Source organism: Cavia porcellus, unplaced genomic scaffold (genome assembly GCF_034190915.1).
Source record: "Cavia porcellus strain 051 isolate PalLab524CR breed Dunkin Hartley unplaced genomic scaffold, mCavPor4.1 scaffold_30, whole genome shotgun sequence".
In the NCBI taxonomy this organism is placed as follows: domain Eukaryota; kingdom Metazoa; phylum Chordata; class Mammalia; order Rodentia; family Caviidae; genus Cavia; species Cavia porcellus.
Genome location: NW_026947513.1, coordinates 18,961,452 through 18,980,390, shown reverse-complemented (window position 1 = coordinate 18,980,390; position 18,939 = coordinate 18,961,452). Strand labels below are relative to the sequence as shown.

General features: G+C 46.8%; 2 protein-coding genes across 6 annotated transcripts in view; one reads left to right on the top strand and one right to left on the bottom strand.

Moving 5' to 3' along the window:
• The window catches only part of Klf3 (KLF transcription factor 3), a 30,186-nt gene extending 11,664 nt beyond the window's left edge, over nucleotides 1-18,522 (bottom strand). Inside the window, exons 1-2 of one of the 5 annotated variants that reach the window (XM_013154380.3) lie at nucleotides 18,391-18,522; nucleotides 3,773-3,868 (exon numbers count right to left, since the gene is read on the bottom strand). In XM_013154380.3, coding sequence (XP_013009834.1) covers nucleotides 3,773-3,829 — 57 coding nt within the window. In that variant the 5' untranslated portion in view covers nucleotides 3,830-3,868; nucleotides 18,391-18,522. Of the gene's footprint in view, nucleotides 1-3,519; nucleotides 3,678-3,772; nucleotides 3,869-8,393; nucleotides 9,072-9,587; nucleotides 9,853-17,395; nucleotides 17,583-18,390 lie in introns of those variants that run through there. The other 4 variants (XM_063240481.1, XM_003471621.5, XM_063240482.1 and 1 more) reach the window with 4 other exon arrangements.
• Nucleotides 17,477-18,939, top strand: part of LOC106028065 (putative uncharacterized protein FLJ13197) — a 98,856-nt gene continuing 97,393 nt past the window's right edge. The window contains exon 1 of the mRNA XM_063240484.1: nucleotides 17,477-17,699. Within this exon, the coding sequence (XP_063096554.1) occupies nucleotides 17,477-17,699 (223 nt within the window). The remainder of the gene's footprint in view (nucleotides 17,700-18,939) is intronic.

The window sequence follows — 18,939 nt, the reverse complement described above, 5'->3', positions numbered from 1 at the left end:
TTGAAGAAATTGAAGACAGCATTGATTCTACTCATCAACATGTGACTTCTTTCTTATTTTCCGCCCTATTCTTCCTAGGTCTCCCTTATGACCTAGATTTTAAGGCCAGCAGCTATTGGCAGCTGAAGAGGAAGGGAAATGAGGACATACTTTTATTGCTGTCATTGCTAGATTTTTTTTTCTATCCATGGTGAGTTTAGGACAAGCAGGAAAATAGAACATGGAAACTTGCAAATTTAAATGATACTCTCAAGCTTCTCAAGCCATGGAGAAAGAAAAGGTTAAAAGTACGTTTTAAAAACATTATACACAGTTTCACTGGAGTTTGCTCTCCAATGGACAGCCCCACCCTTACGCTGAATGTGTTGATTCTCAAGTACCAGGCTAAGCACAGGGAGACACAGCTGGACAGACACCCAGCCCTGAGCATGTAATTAACTATTTCCAGTCCAACTGCCTCACAAAAAGGTGAAGAAAGAGGGTCCTTCAAACTGGCTCCGTGACAAATTTCCGTGCAGTGTTTACTTTACCTTCTCTAAGGCAGGTTTACTTTAATTATTTGGGTGGAGCACACAAACTACTACTCAACCAGCTGGTGACAATCTGGTGTAAGGACTGATACCAGGCTCCATCTGGGTGTGCCTCAGGCGGGCACACCCTGGTAACAGTCCCTTCCCCTCTGTTCCAGTTCATTCCTATCTTCTAGCTAAGCATTGCAAACAGGCGTGGCTGCCCTGGCCCCAAATCCAAATCCATGGCAAGTGTTGATGAAGCAGAACATTTGTCTGTGGTCACAGATGGACACTCAGTGTCCCATGTTCTGGAACAGAACAGTCTCAAGACGCAAGCATGGGCCACTCGTCCTGGCCACCAGCCCCACTGAGGAGAGGCAATGTACATCCACTTCCCCAAACCATCTGCCCTAGGCAAGTACCTTCCTTCAGTGGTACTTAGCACTGGCGGGCCAGCACCTCTGCTGAGTGTGTACCCCCCACTGGCCTGTGGCAGAGGAGGCTCACTTGATGAAGCCTGGAGATACTAACCCAGCACCTTCACTCTCGACAAACTGAAGGACAATACTAATTTTTTTTTAATTTTGAGAAACTAATGGGGAGAAAGAGCACGGGCTTGGGTATTTTAATTTCTCAAACGTGTTAGCTATCACTTCATACTAAAGTAAGCAGCTCTGGAGCTCTTATTTCACCGGGAAAGGTTCTGCTGACTTTCCCATTACAAGGTAACTTTAGAGAGTGGACCAGTGCACAGACAAAGGAATTCCCAGGTTGCAGGTGGGGCTCAAACCAGGAAGGCGGGGCGCACTCTCTGCCCTGTGCTGCACCTCTGGGTAACCAAAAGCAGACGTCTCTCTTTCAAAACTACCAGAAGTTTCTGTTAGGATAGAAAAAGGCAAACCAAACCATTCACTATCTCTGAATGGATAAGGAGTTCACTGGCCGAGACTATTCACTAACAAAAAGAAAAAATAAAAATGGGCAGGTTTCCTTCATTCCTGTAGGGACAAAGAATCTGGGTAGCTTTTATACAATTTATTTTCTTTTTGATGTCCCAAAGCAAATCCTGTTTCCATCTTTTGAGGAATGGTAAATACGATTTCTTTACATGTGCACTTTATATACATGCTATTTCATAACTTGCAAATTAAAAATAAATAAGGCTCAGGAAACCGCTGGTGATTCTGCCAACACCAGGTGGGGCATAAGCAGCAGAGGCCCATGGCACAGACCCAGGCCCTCATTGTGGAAAAGCCTCACTGCGCAGAGAATGCTGGGAAAGCTCATGCTCTGCAAGCCCAAAATGACACTTCCCCCACTTCTGCCACGGTAAAATACCAAAGAGCAGACCGCTTCTGCTGGCTTCTCCTTTTAATGGGGGTGGTAGTGGTACTATATACTATTTTTATTCATGTGAGATTTAAAAAAAAAAAAAAACATGTCATATGCTGCCTTTAAGTTTACAACACGTACTTAAACAGTCAAAGACTCTGACCCTGGGGTCAGGCTGAATTGAAAAAAAGAGCTATAAATTAGATTCAATACAGTCCACACTTGAGCAAGCAGGGAAGACAAAATTCGAAGATTAAAAACCAAAGCTATTTTTCTTTTTCCTTATTTAATTTTTTAAAGTAGTTACAATTTCATATTTCTCAAATGTTTCAACTAATGGAGGTTTTGCTGAATTCAGAATAAACCCCTTCATTGTAAGGACTGATATTAACCTTTGGTGAAAACTGTCTGTAATTAAATTCTTTAAGGGCCAGTTGAAGGGGAAAACTAACACATGAAGGAGAAAAACACTATTAATTGCAAAAATACTTATACATATTTTAACTTCTTATATTAATAAGTTACAACATTACAAGTTTGTTTCTTGCAATTTATTTTATTTCCTATTTTTTTAGTTAAGTGCGTTTCCTTGTACTTAATTATTTCATACCAATTTAGCAACGTGGATCTTCATTTTAGCTTGAAATGAGGCTCTTGAGCCATATTTTCACGCTTGATTAAAAGCCCTGGAAGTACCCCGAAGAGTAAAATGCATCACTGATGGTTCTGCATCATTTATAAAATTAATCATATCCCCCAGTACTAAAAACCTATTCACATTTCAAGAATATAATTAATGGGGAAGTCTTTTACTTTAATTTTCCTCTAAGATGATCATCGCAATAGTTGGGGGGAAGGAGGTTGATAAATAACAGCTCTAAATAACATTAAAAATACATTTAGTTTTTTGATTAATAAAATTCGTACTGCTCCGTTGTTATATTCAGACATGCGCTTATCTAGCTGTCATGCTGCGAATGTTATTTCCTTAAAGATGCTCTGATTTAACTTTTCATTACAGACACTGGTAAATACTTCACTGACTTCGTAATAGCCATGGCAACTCTGTTCCAAGGGCCTCACAGTGACCCCCATGTCTTGTATAAACATTTTTGGCAGGAATCTCACAGCCAATGCATAAGGATGACCTAATTGTGCAAGCGTGTCATTACCAACCTTCAGATACAGAATGCAGGCCAAGTTTTTCCACTTGTGCATATTTTCCAAGCTCATGGAAGAAAAAAGCAAGGCAGAGTGGTAGCCTGGCCTTGTTATTCAGCATTCACTAAGCCAGATCCCCTTGATCTAAACCACACCTGCTTTAAATTCAGACACCTGTCACCCATGCATCATCTCCATGACACATGTCTTGTACCGATGTAAACACCTGGATGAATTACCAGTCCCCTAATAGCTTGACAACACCTAGGTGCCAGACTCCCAGGAGGGGCTGGCTTGGCATCAAATGTTAGAGGACAATGCACATCAATTCCCACCGGCCACACTCTTCCAAGAGACACTTGATTCCGTTCCACATCCATGTTCTCCCTCTTGTTTCTCCTCAGTCACCTTCCACATGGCCTCAGGACCATATGGCTGTTGCCCGTGGGTTTTAAGCAAGTTACTTTATTCTTAAATATCTTTACATACCCAAGTTGAGTTTCTAGACACCTACTTCTGTCGGGACCAGGTTCTCTGGGGCTAAGTTCCGTGTTGATCCTATCTTGAGGTGTGTGGGGTACAGGTCCCTGTTATTAAAGGATGCACAGCTGCTAGGAGGGAATGCTCCTTAGCGATCACTGGGGCCTCCCTGAGAAACTGCACGTCCAACGCCTGTCAAGTAATGAGCAACTTTAGGGAACACACAAGATGCAAGTCTAGTGTCACGTGGAAAAACAGGGAGTTGTGTTCAATTTTGGAAAACTTACCACCGAGACAGGGTCCATGGCCTCTTGCTTGACAGGGACCGGGTCAAACATGAGCATTCTTTTAGTTAAAGCTTCTAGGGTGTTCTGGTGTTCGACCTAGAAAACAAAAGGTACCCATCTAAATCCTGAGGTCATTTTAGATATAAGGTAGTAAAAATACGTATTTATTTTTGGTTTTCTGAGACAAGATCACACTGTGTAGTCCAGGTTGGCCTTGAGCTCATGATCCTCCTGCCTCAGTCTCCCAAGTGCTGGGATTACAGGTGCCCCCCAGCTTCAAACTAATAAAAACGAAACACATCTTGCCCCCCTCCCTTCTCTGCCCTTTCATCTCTCCCACCCCCAGAATGGCAGAACTGTTCCCCACCTAGGAAAGATGCCGTTTTATAAAATTAAAATCAGACTTGACGGTCATAATCATGAGAGCCAATGGTGTTTCCAACTCAAATACAAAAACCCTGACCTTTTTTGGGGGGGGGGTGGGGGGAACCATGTACACAGCCCCTCTGCGCAGCAAGGCTTGCTGAGGGCTGCTGTACCATTCAACACTAGTTTAGATTACACAATTGTTAAATGCCTTCCCTTTTCCCCTTATATTCATCATAGAAAAATCAAGGGGGGAAAAAACCAAGCAAAACCAAAACTTAAAGAGCTAACTGTCTTTAACGACTACTTTCTTTCTATCCTACCAAAACACTTTTAGGTGAGACCATGTTGTCAGATTCAGCGTTCCACTGTGTGAACAGATCACTTTAATGTATCCCGTTTTTACTTTTGCTACTAAATTTTCACTACCACAAACTGCAGTGAATCTCTGTATATCTGCATTTTCCTGCCCATCTTTCATTTGATTCTAAGATAAATTTTCTGAAGGACACAGACACATACATAGTCTAAAACACTACACTGGTTGCAAAATGACAAATTTTTAAATTCTAAATTGATTTAATTATTGAAGTTGAATCCCCCCCCCTTTTTTTTGCCATTTATATCTCTTTGGAAACATTCAAGGTAGATCTTGACACCCTCCTCCCAGGACCTTTTTCTGCTTTTTAAAAGCTGTGGAAGTGCTAGGTTTTGAGTTACTTTCTGTATTTCAGGAAACTCCTCACATCTCCACAATAGCAATCCTGTAGCTCGCTGGGTTTGTCCTTGCTCTGTGGGTGGCTCTCGTGCTTCACTGCTCTGCAGAGTCTCACGACAACATGCGAATTTCATCCATAACTCAACATGAGGCCCTGACTTCAAAATTACATTTTCCTACATCCCAGGATGCACTGTAATCTGCAAACACCAGGTGATACCAGGCTGCTCAAATCCATGGTGCTACTACCCTCTTTATCTAACAAACCAAGAGCCAGTGAAAAATAGATGATTTCATAATGAAGGATGAAAACGTTTTTTGTTTTGCAATCTATTATTAACCAGGACTAGCATAGCAGTTCTATGGATGGTCATGATTCCAAGAACTGTTGCCCATGCCCATGTTGGCTGTAAACAAGAGAGGTGGGATCTCCACTTTCATCACTGAGGTCAGATATGCAACAACCCCACCCTTGGACGGCTGACTAACACCTCCATAAATTGAATTAGGTCTTACAGATGCAGCTATTCCAATAGATGGTATCTGGATGCAAATCTTTCCAAATAAGAGCATTCTTATTTCTCAGGTGTGAAACAACCCTCCGCTACTATATCTCATTCTAAAAACCAGCCCCTTTGGCTGGGTGTGGTGGCACAACCCTGTAGTTAGTTCCAGGACTCGGGAGGCTGAGGCAGGAGGACAGCCACAAGTTGAGACCAGCCTGGACTACTGAGGCAGCCTAAACTACACAGGGAGACCCTATCTCAAAACCAAACCAAACCACCAATCCCTTCACCCTTAAATAAAACCTGGATTACAGTCAGTTTAAAAGTCAACAGCAGCCCACACCCTGTCTAAAGCTCAGGTTGAGACCTGTCACCTTGCAGCTGTATTAGAAAGAGCTTCTGAGCCTCCCTAGCCTTTGCACACAGGTTACCTTGGACTCCTGGCTACCAGGCAATTGCAGAAAAGAACAAATTAAGATGATGGAATCTGCAGCTCCTTTGGGTTCAAATTCTAAACTCTACCTTTCAGCTCAAGTAGGCTTTAATGACTTTGTCAAATGCCTATAGTGATGATTATTGAACCCATTTAGAAATGAATTACACATTAACCTGTTACGTCTTTTATCAGTGTAAGTCATCATTTAATCATTATTGTCCTTTGATTCCCCCCCCCTTTAAATTTTAAGAAAATGTGTGCTTTGCAAGGCTTGTAAGAATGAGAAATAGTCTAATGTAAGCCACTGTTCCTAACAATGCCTATTTTGTTTTTATTATGAAATACAAAGGAATGTTTATTTGTTAAGAACTGTACTTTAAAGTAATGCAAATGTTGAAGGAGTATTTCTCATGACAGACCTATTTCAGCTAATAAATGGAGGGATGAAGCAATCAGAACACCTCATTTTGAACCTCCTAGATAAATGATGCACCCTTGAATAAAAAATATGCAAAATTCAAGTATCACAAGGAACAGCACCAAATTCACTGTCTATCCACACATCTAACAGCATTTTGTTAATCTGGTATCTTTAATGGCTGGAATGATTATACTTTGCTGACAATCACAGGATATGAAACACAAGAAGATGAATGTTTGGAATGATCTACCTTCAACTGTTAACAAAAGCTCCAGCTCTATGCATCTGTGTGGTAATTTTAAGATTAATTTTATAATTAAAAGCTTTAAAAAGAGAGAAACTAAGGAAGGAACCAACGAAGAGAATGAAATACATTAATACACAACAGGCTACTGCTTATTTGCAAAAAATTTCTATCAATCACTTTTGCCACTGGTTTAGACTTTGTGGATTCTGACCAAGAACCAGAAGTTATTGCAATATGTTCAGAGAGCCTCCCGTTTAAATAAGAAGTAACAAGTGCTAGAAGAATTAGGGTCTCTAAACTTGCAGGTCTTTGCTATCACTGGGCTGCTTAGTACTCTAGAATATTAGCATTTTTAATTAAAAGAACTACACTGGCAGCAATCTTAAGTATAACCGGTAGGTGGCGCACTAAAACACGTTTTAGCGCCCAGGGCCACCCTCACCAGAATCTTTAAACCTGTGTCTTTTAACCAGGTTGAGAAATCTACTCATCACTTTATGTGGATATCGGAGAGGAGGCCTCATATGTGGTTGTTTCCTCTATTTTCCAATTATAAACACATTCTCATTTTACATGTAACTATCTTAGCAGAAATGAATGAGCAATCCCTGGATAACTGGACTGCATTTTAAAACGCAAAAGGCAAAACTTAAAAAAAAAAATTCTAGGTTAGTGAGGTGTTTAAAAACAAAAATACAGGAATTTTACCAATCCAAAACAAATTTTCATAGTTGGAGCAACTATGAGTTGCTAGTTATTTTACTAGGAAGAACCCACAAAACTTGAGTTAAAAAAAAAAAAAAAAAGGCAGAAAAAAATGGCTGATGCAGTCTGCAGGATCAGGGCTATCACTCCGAGGCAGCAGACTGCAAGTTCCAATCCAGGGTCAAAAGCCCAGGACCTGTCCCTAGCGCCGCAAAGACAAAGCAGCAAAAAATAAAGAAATGCAATTTCCCTTCATGGACTTTTCACTTATACTTTTCAGATATCAAAGTAAGGGTTAGATCTGTAAAAATGCAAAACCGTGCAATTACGTATTAAAAGCTTGGTGAATCATTGACGCGACATTTAGAAGTAATACGGCTCTGCTTCAAAGTCCTGCACTTGGGCCTCTGTGAGGCCCAAAGGGCTCCGTGAGAAATCCAGTCCCTAATGCATGAGGGGTTCTGATGTCTCCAACCCTCCTTGGAAAGCAGCTTGTCTAGAAAGCGGTATATTACAGAAACAACCTTCCCCAGGGCTGCCCCTTCCTCAGAAGCGGAAGAGACAGACAGGGAATCAGTGTGTGAAGGAAAAAGCAGTTTTCTGTTTCTTGGGGAACAAAAGCAAGGCTTGCCTAGCGCTCTCCCAGATTATTTCCCTCTCTTGCCTCACCTCCTCACAGGTTTCCTGCATTATTCTCCCCAAGCCAACCTGACCCCCACGGCTCCTGATTACCTGCTTCCCTCAAAGCAAACTTTTGTTTCCTAGCTGACTTCCTCCAGGAACACAGAGAACACTGCTGTGAACCAAGGCCATCTGTGAGCGCTCTTTCTCTCCCTCCCAAGGGTTTGGATTTTTAAAGGAGGAAGTGCGCTTCCCCCCACTCCCCCAAGAACTTCAGGGGGAGACCTGGGCGTGCACGCCCGCGCTGTGCCGCCCTGCAGTGCCTGTTTCTTGGGCAGAGGCGGGCCAGGCAGGCTAGCAGGGTCCCTGCAGCTAAAATTCCCTTCCTGACAAACTCTCTTCTCTCCTTTACCCGAACTCTTCAAAAGCTCCAAGATGGGTCGAGTCATAGGGAACAGCTGTCTTGCCCAAACACACAGGGCAAAGGCAACAGTTGAGAGTAGGCATTTTTAAACTAGAGGCCTCATTAAGAAAGAAGCTAAATGCTGGCACCTACCTGGAAATGCGTCCTGTTTTCATCCCACCCAAGGGCTTCACCTACCTTGGTCTTCTATGGCTGCTTTGAAAGGAAATTAACTCCACGAGGTATTTCCAAATCTTTGCCCCTCATAAATTAGCTATTTTTGCATTAAACGTGTTTTGCAAATGGGAGAAGTTAATTATTTCGTTTCAGATGAAATATAATGATCCAGTGAGCAAACAATCCGCCCTCTCTCCTCTCTCTGCGAACAAGCCACCCAATTTTACTTTCCTGCCTCCACCCATCGGCTCCACCCCATGGAGAGTTGCCAAGGCGAGTCCAACTTGTCCAAACAGGACATGGCTTCAGATAAGACTCTGCCCACACCCTGTACTTCGAAAAGACCCAGTGAAGCAATTGATTTTGCACGTGAATAAGGACAGGTGCAAAGGTAATAAGCAGGCAAAATCCTAGGTGTTTCTAGACTGGTTGCCCAGCAGAGCAGACCTGGGGGTTTGGAAACCCAAACCCTACCACCCTTTAGGTCAGTTCTCAGGTTCAAGGGCACCTGGCTGGTAGCCTTCCACACCCTTCTTAAAGAAATTTCTGCAAACTCGAGTTATTTTTCCTTCTAGGGTTACACAGTTGTTTGCCTCCTTTATGCTCTCTGATGATTTTGTGTTTGCGTCTTAAGGGCCAGCAAGCTAAGAGAAACTGAAAAATACCCCCACACTGTCTAATCCTGCTGTGTACTGGGCTCCCAGGGCCTCGCCTAAGCCCTCGCAGCGCTCCTCTGCGCGTTATATAATCAGATCCAGAAGGGCTGCGTGAGGCCACACGGCCTCGCATCCGCCCGCCCCGTGCCCTCCCTCTCCCTCCCTGCAGACCCACCCCACCCCACCGCACCCCGCAGCCTCCACCCACGGCCCCACCCTGCAGGGAGTGGGAGGTTGGGAGGGACTGGCTCTGGGGCAGCAGCCAGTTCCTGGAAATTCCGGCCTCAACAAGGATAGCAGGAACCTTAAAAATAACCAGAAAGAATCGGCAGAGGGGTGGTAGTTCTTGAGGATCCACCGTTCAAGTTTTTACAGCGCGCCACGCACTGATCCTTTGGGCACAAAGAGCCACTACGCTGTCCTTTCCCTTCAAAAGTAAACAGCACAGAAAAAGCAATGCCTTTGGAAGCCGGGTTCTTCCACACTGCCCAAACCCAAGCCCTCCACCCCTGCGAGGCTGCCCTCCCGGCCTCGGTTGCCTCATTTTCTGGTCACTCACCATGGAAACCTAAGGTCATCCGTGACGCCTTCCTCAAACCCCTTCCTTTCCACTTCTCTCCTCGGCCCTGCCCAGGGGCCTCACCACTCTGTCCCCAGGAGTCTTTCTGCATCGGGCTACCCCACCTCCACCTCCGTCCTTTGCCCCCGCGGCTCCACCCCGTGGCCACCTAGTTTTCAGCCCTTTTTCAACTCTGGAGGTCACACACCCTCCTCGGGAGGCTCCCAGAGTTTACAGGGGTTTGTGCCCACATCTGTACCCGCTTCCTGACCAGCCTCCCAGCTCCAACAAGTGCCTCGAAAGGCTGGCTGCCCAGCCTTCTCCCTCCCTACCCCACCCCTTTGTTCATTTCTGGCCCAGACGCTGGGCAACCAGGGTGGAATGCCCCCCTCCCCTTCCGGCTTATCTCAATCCTCCTAATTCTTCAAAGACCAGCTCAAGGCCCTCCCCACCCCGTGGCCAGCTGCCTGCTGCCTGCAAGCACTGGCCTTGTTTCCCCATGGGTACATCCTGGACTCCAGGACCGGGAGCACCTGGAGGCCAGGCAGGTGCCCCATCCCTTAGAGGAGTTCCTCCTTCTCCCAAGATGGGCTTGTTCCCAGATGGCACTCAGTCCTGGGGAAGAGTGCCAGCCATCTCTCTTTGGATGTACTACAAGGCTGCCTCCAGTAAGTAGTGGGGATAAAGAAGGGCCTAGCTCTGTAGGAACCTACTGAGCCAAACTTCCTTAAAACAAATTACCACCTAGGTATAGTGGTCCATGCCCACAATTCCAGAGCCCTAGGAGGCTGAGGCAGGAGGACTACTTAGACCCTGCCTCAGAAAACGGTAAAAAGTGCAAAGGCCCTGGTTCAATCTCCTGTACCAAAACCCCAAAACAAAAAGCTCCAAAAATAAAATACCTACCACTGCCACCAAAACCAACCTCGCTGTACCTTTGCCTGTCACAGTTCACTAATCAGCATCATCCTCAAAAACCATTTACTCTGCACTTACAAGACTAGTGTCAGGGTCTCTACAGTCTCTTAAAATCTAAAATAGAACAAAAAGGGAAAAGGAGGAAGCAGCAACTGCAAGGGAAGGATATGTGTGTGGGGGGGGGCACTAGGTTTTTACAAAAGGATGCTCTTGTTGACCAAAGAAAGCAAGGGCTAAGTGATGTCACACTTCCTTTAGAACTGGTGCCTAGTTTCGGCACGGCCTTCCTAGCAGATTGATGAAAACACTGAAACAGAGAGGTAAAGTAACCTGCAGAGATCACACAGCCACTGAACTGGAGAGTCAGGATGTCAGATGTAGGTCATCATCTGACTTCAAGACTGGTGGTCTCCGCATACCACCTCCCAGCGGCCAACATAACAGTATGTGGGATATGACTTCTGCTACTAAACTGGTCTCTGGGGAATATGAAACTCGGGGACAGCATTACAGTAGCCAATAGCAAGGACTTCAACTCCTCCCAACTGGCCCCTGCTGCCTACCCCTCCTCCCTGTGGACATGCTTGGATGCAAGATCAAAGGACAACAGGTTCGGAAGGTCCCGAATTAGGCTTTTATTCTTCCTCGCCAGTGCACCTGCAATTGGTCCATAAAAGTGCTGAGAAAAATTGGCAGCATTAGTCAAGTAAATACGGAAATCCTCATAATAACTGTACGAAGGTAGAAGGGTCAGGTCCTCATCCCCATTTTAGAAATGAGGAAATGGAAGAACAGAGGTGAAATGACTCGCCCAAATTCGCAGAGCTGGCTGGAGCTGCAGCCTGGAACAGAAGTGTGCCTGCTACAGATCAGGCTCTTTCTGTTCTGCTTTGGAGCCGCTGTGCGGGGACCCGCTTTGGGGTGAAACCATCTCATCTAGGTCACTGCCCAGCGCAAGGATGTGGGTGTGCACTGGGTCTATGTTAAACAGTGCTATGGGGAGGTTCCGATGGGCAATTAAGATTTCAAAATGCCTTTTCAGGTTTGATCACTGCAGACCTCCTGCATCCTGTGGCATAACTCCAAATAATGATCACACATAATTTGAGATTAGCTTTAATGAGTAGGTGCTCAATAAATACTTGCAGGATGATTAAGTGGCTGGATGTCAGACCATCCTTCTCATATGCAAGGCAAGAAAAAATAAAGCCCTGGAACGATGGTACACCAGGCATATCTGGTTGGAAGTTTGTCCAGTGGCCAGTGAAGCCAGCCTAAAAAAAAAAACTGTCTTCTAAAATGCAAAGTAAATGTGAAAACTCTGGGAGGCCTGGGCCAGAACGACTCCCTTGTTTGCAGAACTAAGCAGAACAGGAACTTGATCTTACTAACGAAAGCAGCTTGAAAGCAGTTTTCGGTGCAAAGCTTTGGAAGGTACTAGCGTGTAAAGTGAAAGAACAGATAAAAGAGTGGATTGCAGTGATTACACTCAAAAAACAGCAGCAGTAGAAAGAATGATACAGAGGCCTAATGAGTAAGGCCCACAAATGCCATCAGGCAGGTGGCTCCGCAGGGTAGAGTTGCGCACCTGACACCAACACCATCTAGTAGCTCCTATCTCTTGCATTCTGGCCCAGCTCCGCTGATCACTGCTGGCACCAGCTCCGGACCAGCTCTGGTGAGATCCCTGAACCTTCCAGAGACAGGTGACCCCCCTGAGCATGTTCTAGGCAAAGCTGGGCTCTTCAGGAAGCTCAGAGAATGGGGGCTGCCTCAGGGGATGGACACCCTGTTCCTAGAAACCAGGTGAAGAGCTCGTTGAGAGTCCCAGAGGATGCATGGGCATGGAACTTGCCGGCCAGCCCCCCTTAATAATTAGCTAGGGAGACAAATGTATTCAGCCTGCTAACAAGGCAATGAGTTCAGAAGCACTCCAGGAACCTGTTAAAGAACTTTATTATAAACACTGACCAAGGGACACAAAACCTACAGATAATTTCTTTAATGTGCCAGTAAAGATGGTTACATTCCAGAATGCAGGGCCAGTTAAAAGGCTCATTGACATACATTTTTTTCCTAGTTAATTCCTAGTTTTCAAAGGATGAGATTGTATGTATTTATTTTCCTTAAATACAACTAGTGTGAAAACAGCCCGCAAGAAATACTATCTTCACGAAAGGTACCATTTTACAGCAAATATATGGATTTGGAAAGTATCTAAAGGAGGGATGGAAACATGATAAAAGTTGAATAGTAATTATACTAACTACCAGATAATGTAATTTTCCTCAGCCATTTAAAAGCTTGTTAAGTTTTTTTTCTGACAAGAGGTCTTATTATGTTGCCAAGCCTGGTAATAAACTTGGGGTTCCAGTGTTTCTCCTGCCTCAGCCTCCAGGAGTACTGGCACTAGAGGTTCGTATCACCTTGCCCAGCTTTGCAAAATTTTCTCAGAACATATAAACCTCTAACCATTCATATTACCACCTTCCCCGCCCCACCAAAGAGGAAACAATGATTTGCGAAAGCCATAAAGACTGTCTACCAAATATAGCTGGATAGAATCAAAACCAAAAAAAAAAAACCTTCTTCAGTTTTCATTACTTACGAATTTCAGTCTAAAACTCTCTTATTCTACATGTCAGCTTAATATTTCAAAGTTGCTTTTCCCAAAAGAGAAAGGAAAAATCTTACTGGGATTTTCTAAAACTCCCGTCACTTTTCAAGAAAGATTACCACCAGCCAACTATTTGATCCTAGTAACTTTCCAAATGTCATATTTTATACTTTCTCTTTATACATAAAGAAATATAGTGGGATGTGGTATGTAAAACCAAAATCCTATTTTCATCAATATTTGAGAATAGAAGACCTGACCTGATTTGCTGCTTCAGCAACTCTGAACTAATTCTAGCAGTGAACACTGCAGGCCATTCCTTTAGGTTTTAAAGAAAAACCAGAGTAAGTTTACTTGCCAGTTTTCATTTCCAGCCATTTCTTTAAAGCTCAGTTTCTGAAGAACCAAAAGAAAAATAACTTGATAGAGTAGATTTTAAATAACTAAAGCAGATATTTTTTAACCTACTATTGATACTTGAAACCTGAAATCATGAAAAAAATTGTTATTAGACAGGAAGCCAGGTATAGTGGTGCACTCTGGGAGGCTGAGGCAGGTGAACTTTACTCAAACCCAGCCTGGGAAACTTGGCAAGACTTAGTCTCAGTAATTAAAAAAATACAAAAAAGCTGGGGCTTGGTGTGAAGTTCCTGGGTTCAAGTCTCAGTATCATGAGGGAGAGGACTTACACCCTTAAACACACACACACACACACACACACACACACACACACACACACACACACACACGCTACCAGCATTGTTTTCAAAATTAAAACTTTCCAAACTATCATTCAGTGGACTTTTTGCTAGTTCTTTTCTTTCTTTCTTTTTTTAATTCAACAGATCTAAAATACAGTAAAATTTCTGTCCTTAAAACTTATCCTGATACGTTAGTCTTTGTCTTTAAAAAGAAATAATCCTGGGATTTTCGGTATGGTATGCTTTGCTTGAATAACTTTTCTAAAAATTTCTCCTTCAGGACATAAGCAAAAGTGTAACTTGGCCCAGGGTACCAGGATTACTTAAATCTGCTGTCCCCACCCCCCAAACCCTCCAGAGTGGCTGGGTTGAGGTGCACAGGGTGGGCAACGTCCTTCAGATAATGCTAGGCCTAATCACTATAAGGTGTTAATCCCGATCCAAAATTGACAGCTTCAAGGCAAAATGCCTCTTAACAAACCCTCTACCTACCTTCACTGGAGAATTAAAACACATTAAAAAAAAAACTCTAACGATATTTTTTGCCCTTATGTACACAAAATCCTTTAAAACAAACAAAAATATCACAATCTGGCAGTGAAAGATTATAAGGTAAAAACTATTGATTCACCCATATAAACAAAGTGTGTATGTAAAAAGGTTAACTGACTTCTCATTATGACATAACACAGGCATCTTAAGCAATCCCTAGTGTGTAGAGACATGATAACTCCCTGGGTGGGGATTTGGAGTTTAGGGGCAGGGACCATGGCCTGGTCTAAGCTACTGATCTACCAGAAAACAGCCTGAAACAGGAAAGAGCACACATATGCCACTTGGAATGTATGACGCAAACCCCAGCCTTGAAACAAAGAACAGGAAACAGCTCTGCTGGCTGTGCTGGAGAGAAAGCACAGAGAAACATTTAGCCGGCCCTCCCTGACCCTATATTCATGAGCAGCTGGAGTTTTTAAAGACAACAACAGGGGGTGGAGGTGTTTGTTCTTTGGGTGTGAATAATAACACCAGCTTTATATGGGGAACCTGCCCTATTTACAAATAGGAGCTGCCACATACAGTAAACATCCTAACTGCACATGTGATTTTATCATATGTGCGCTACAAGGACCTTCCAAATTACCATCAGTTCCCTCATTTCTTTTGTCCTTTTGGTCCCATCCCAGTGGCTACTCCCCAGTCCTGACCAAATTCTGGGTTTCAGTAATGATTATCATTTAGCTTGAGCACATCATAATGAAAACCAAGATACAGCACAGCTAACAATTCAGATTATAACTGGGTTACCCCATATAACTGCAACTGGATCAATTGTAAGCTCCTCTCAGTCACAGAACTAAATTCCAAGACACAGGCCATTTAGAGTCACCCAAAATTTTCACTGTCTTCATCCAAATGTGTTTATAGACAAGAGTTGCAACTCATCTGTTACATGTACACACATCTAGAGAAGCCAGCTCTTGAGAATATGATCCTCACTGACATTTCACTTGATCCAAAATTGTTATGTAGTCTGAAATGGAACACCAATTTTTACCAGATATTCAAAAATGTCTATTTTCCTTTAGGTATGTTTAAAGTAGCAAAGTCCATTTATAGTCCTGTTTCCACTCCACTATTTACTTTTTTGGCCGGACGATTTAACTCAGGTTTCTATTATCAGAGATTTAAGGATTGGTGGGTAGGTCTTACAAGTTGAAAAATAAAAAAGCATTACTGTGCCCATAGCAACAAGACTGGGTTTAATTTAGAAACTCTGCAAAGAAAAAAAAAAAAAAAAAAAAAACAATAGCTTTCTCCAAAGCGACATTGTGATTACATCCAACAAGGTTTCATGGTCTAAGCACCTACTTTTCTTTGTTATTGTCACCCTGCACTTCTTACACTTGTGCTCTCCTTCATGCAAGCCAATGTTCCTTACAGTACATCTTCATTAACTTAATCAGTAGTCCATCATCAGCCTTCTTCCTTCTCACAGTCCTGCAGCAAATCTCACCGACTAGAAATTGAGAAAGCAGTTTCTCTGGGGAGTTTAGTCAAACATCTTAGTCCAGGTCTCTATTGACAGCTTAAGGTCAACCAACACATCTAATGTTTCAAGTCCAGAAATCACTCGAACGCTTTCCTTAAACAATACCATGAACCTGCAGAATTCTGGAGATGTTCATGTTCTGGATTGTTGGAATCCAGGTTAGCATCCACACTTGAGTTCTCTTTTAAAAATGCTCCTCAAATTCGTAAAACAAAACACTCAGAAAAAGCACAAAAATGCTACGTGGAAAAACCTATAGTGAACAACTGGCCTATGGCCCACTTGTTTTTTGCTTAATAATTAGCCACTAAATGGAAATGAAGTCAGAATACCATTTCATACTCCCCTCCTCCCATATTCAGGGCTCTCGTGGGAGCGTAATCGATAAATTTAAAGTGTCTTGGTTGATATTAACGGAAAATATAAAGTCCAAGTCAGTTTAAAAAAAAATCAGCCATTCAACGTAGAACATTTATTTTAGTGACATACAAGATGAGAATTTCCAGTATCTCTTTAACCCGACTTTTTAAAAAAGTCTCAGATTCTTTATCCAATACTGTACACTGCTGCAAAATTTAAAGCATAAAAAAAAGAGAGAAAAAGAAAGTGTCTCTTCCTGTTATCTGCCAAAGAAATGGATATGACAATTCCAGGTCTTATCTACCATCTCCAAGATAACCACTCTGAAATGTTCGGTCCTGGTCCAGGATCAGTCCCCGGGTCTCCACCAGGTTCGGGTCCCTAGCGCCGCAGGCTCTGTGACCAAGACACTGTCGGCCTCCAGTCCCGCTGCAATCCTCGCCCCAGGCACTGCGGCAGGTTCTCTCCATGCCCCCAGGACTCTCCAAGCCCAGCTGGCTTTCTTCCACTGCCCAGAGAGGCCGGCCGCCCTAGCAGCTCCCAGGTTCCAGGACCCAGAGAGGGATGCTCTTCCAGTCCCAACAACCCCAAGTTTCTTCCCACAGGACCAGGCAGCCTGCTCCAAGTTTGCAGCGCCGGCGAGCGCGCACCCCGTCCGGGGAGGGGGTGGCTGGCGGGCGGGGGGCGGGGAGGGGGAAGGACGCGGGAGCCTGGCTGGGGGGGGGGAGGAGCAGGAGCGCGCGGCCTCGGCGCTACCTTTCTCCTTGCAACGCTGCCACACGCGGAGAGCACCAAGGTTCCCCGGGCTTTGGAGGGAGTCGCGGGCGGGCGCGGGCGGAGGCCGGGGGACCACACAGGTGAGCCCCTGCCCGGGCCCTCCGCGCGCCCTAGGTTCCGCGAGATGTTCCCACACCCTACACGTTCAGCCTCGGACCCGGGGGTCCCCTCCCCCTCGCCTCCCTCCGCCCCCCACCCCCGGCTGCAAGGCGCCGCCGCCGCCGCACTTTCCCAAGCCCACAGACACCCCCAGCTGCACCCCGGGCCATTCCCTGCGCGCCCCCACCCCGCAACGCCCTGCGGGAGCAAAACACGGAGGCAGACAGGGTGAGCGGGGGGCGCGTGAGCCGGGGCCAGGCGGAAAGGTGAGGGAGAGGGGACTTACTTTGCGAGGCGCGGTGCAGAGCGCTGCCGACGAGAAATAAAGGCCCGGCTCCCCGCTGCCGGGAGCCCCGCGAGCGCGGTAATGTCAGCGCTCCGCTCCGGCCACTGGGCGCGGGGACCGGGACAGGCACAGGGGAGGGCACAGGCGCGCGTGCAGCGCAGCTCGGCGGGCGCTGCGCTCCGGCTCGGCTCGGCTCGGCTCCGCGCGGCTCCGCTCCCGGCTCCCCTCTGGCTCCTGGCACCAACTCTGGGCAGTCACATGACGCCGGCGCCGCTCGCTCTGCGAGCCTCCCGGGGCTGGCGGGGTAAGTAGAGGCTGGGACCCGGGGTGGGAGGGTCAGGGAGGGAGAGGGAGCCGCGGCGGCCGCCCGGGCTGGGCGGGTCCCCACCCACTTGGGTGGAGGCAGCCGCCGGAGGGGTCGGGCGAGTCACTCGCGCAAACACGCACCCCGCCCTGCGCCCTTCCCCCGCCACCCCCGCCTCCCGCGCCGCCTCCGCCCCGCCCCGCCCAGTCACCCGGGGACGGCCTGACAGACACTCATTATTCCCCGGAGCCGGGCGCCGCCCCGCCGGCCCAACCTGTCCCGCGAGGCGCGGCGCGGCGCGGCCGTGGGGCTGGGCGTGCGCGGCGCGGCCCCCGCCCCGCGTCCTCCGCCCTCGGCCCCCGCCCTCCCGGCCGCGCGCCCTCCGCCCCGGAGCCGCGCCGCGCCCGAGCCTGGGGGGAAGGAAGGGCGGTGCTGCCCCGCTCCGGGCGTCACACGGCCGCGGCCCGCTGCGCCACTTCCAAAACACACAGCCGGGCTCGCGGGCGAGCCGAGCCGAGGCGGGGGACCCGGGCGGCCGCGCGGCCATCAATCACCGGCTCCGGCGGGAAGGGCGGCCCCGGGCGCGGCGGGAAGGAAGCGCTGGGCGCGGCGGCCTGCGCCCCTCCTCGGCCGCGCGCTCCAACTCGGCCTGGAGGACCCGTAGCCGAGGCGCGCTTCCCACCGTGCTGACCTGATGGACTAGTGGGCTGTCCGGACCGGGACCCAGAGCGGAACCGGCCCGGGAGAGGAGGCGCCGGGCAGGGCTGAGCCTGGGATGATTCCGAGTATCCTCCCAGGGGTGGTTGTCGCCCAGACGGTGTGCGGTGTCTTTGTGCCCCGGGCGCCAAGTGCCCCCAGGCGGTGACCCTGTCGGGGAGTGGGTGGCCCAGACGACGCCCTTAGATTTCTCTTGGAAATCCTGGAGACCCGGAGGCGTGCACCTCCCGCGGGCCCCGCACTCCTGAAAATGAAAACTTGGCAAACTTCGAGCCGATCTTCCTACTCGGAGCGAGAGTTCGGACTGGCCAAGGGCTTGGCCTGGCGACCTCTCATTTCCTGTTGGCTTCCCGGGATGGAGCGTGAGCGAGCATAGTGGCCTTCCCGCACTGCCCGCGCTCGGGGCTACGGAAACGCGCCACGCCACTCCGAGTGAGGAGTTTGTATAGCTCAGTGCTGGAGTTTAGTACCCCTCCCTAAAGTTTCTTTTTAAATGGTATTAATGTAATAAGGAAAGCAATAA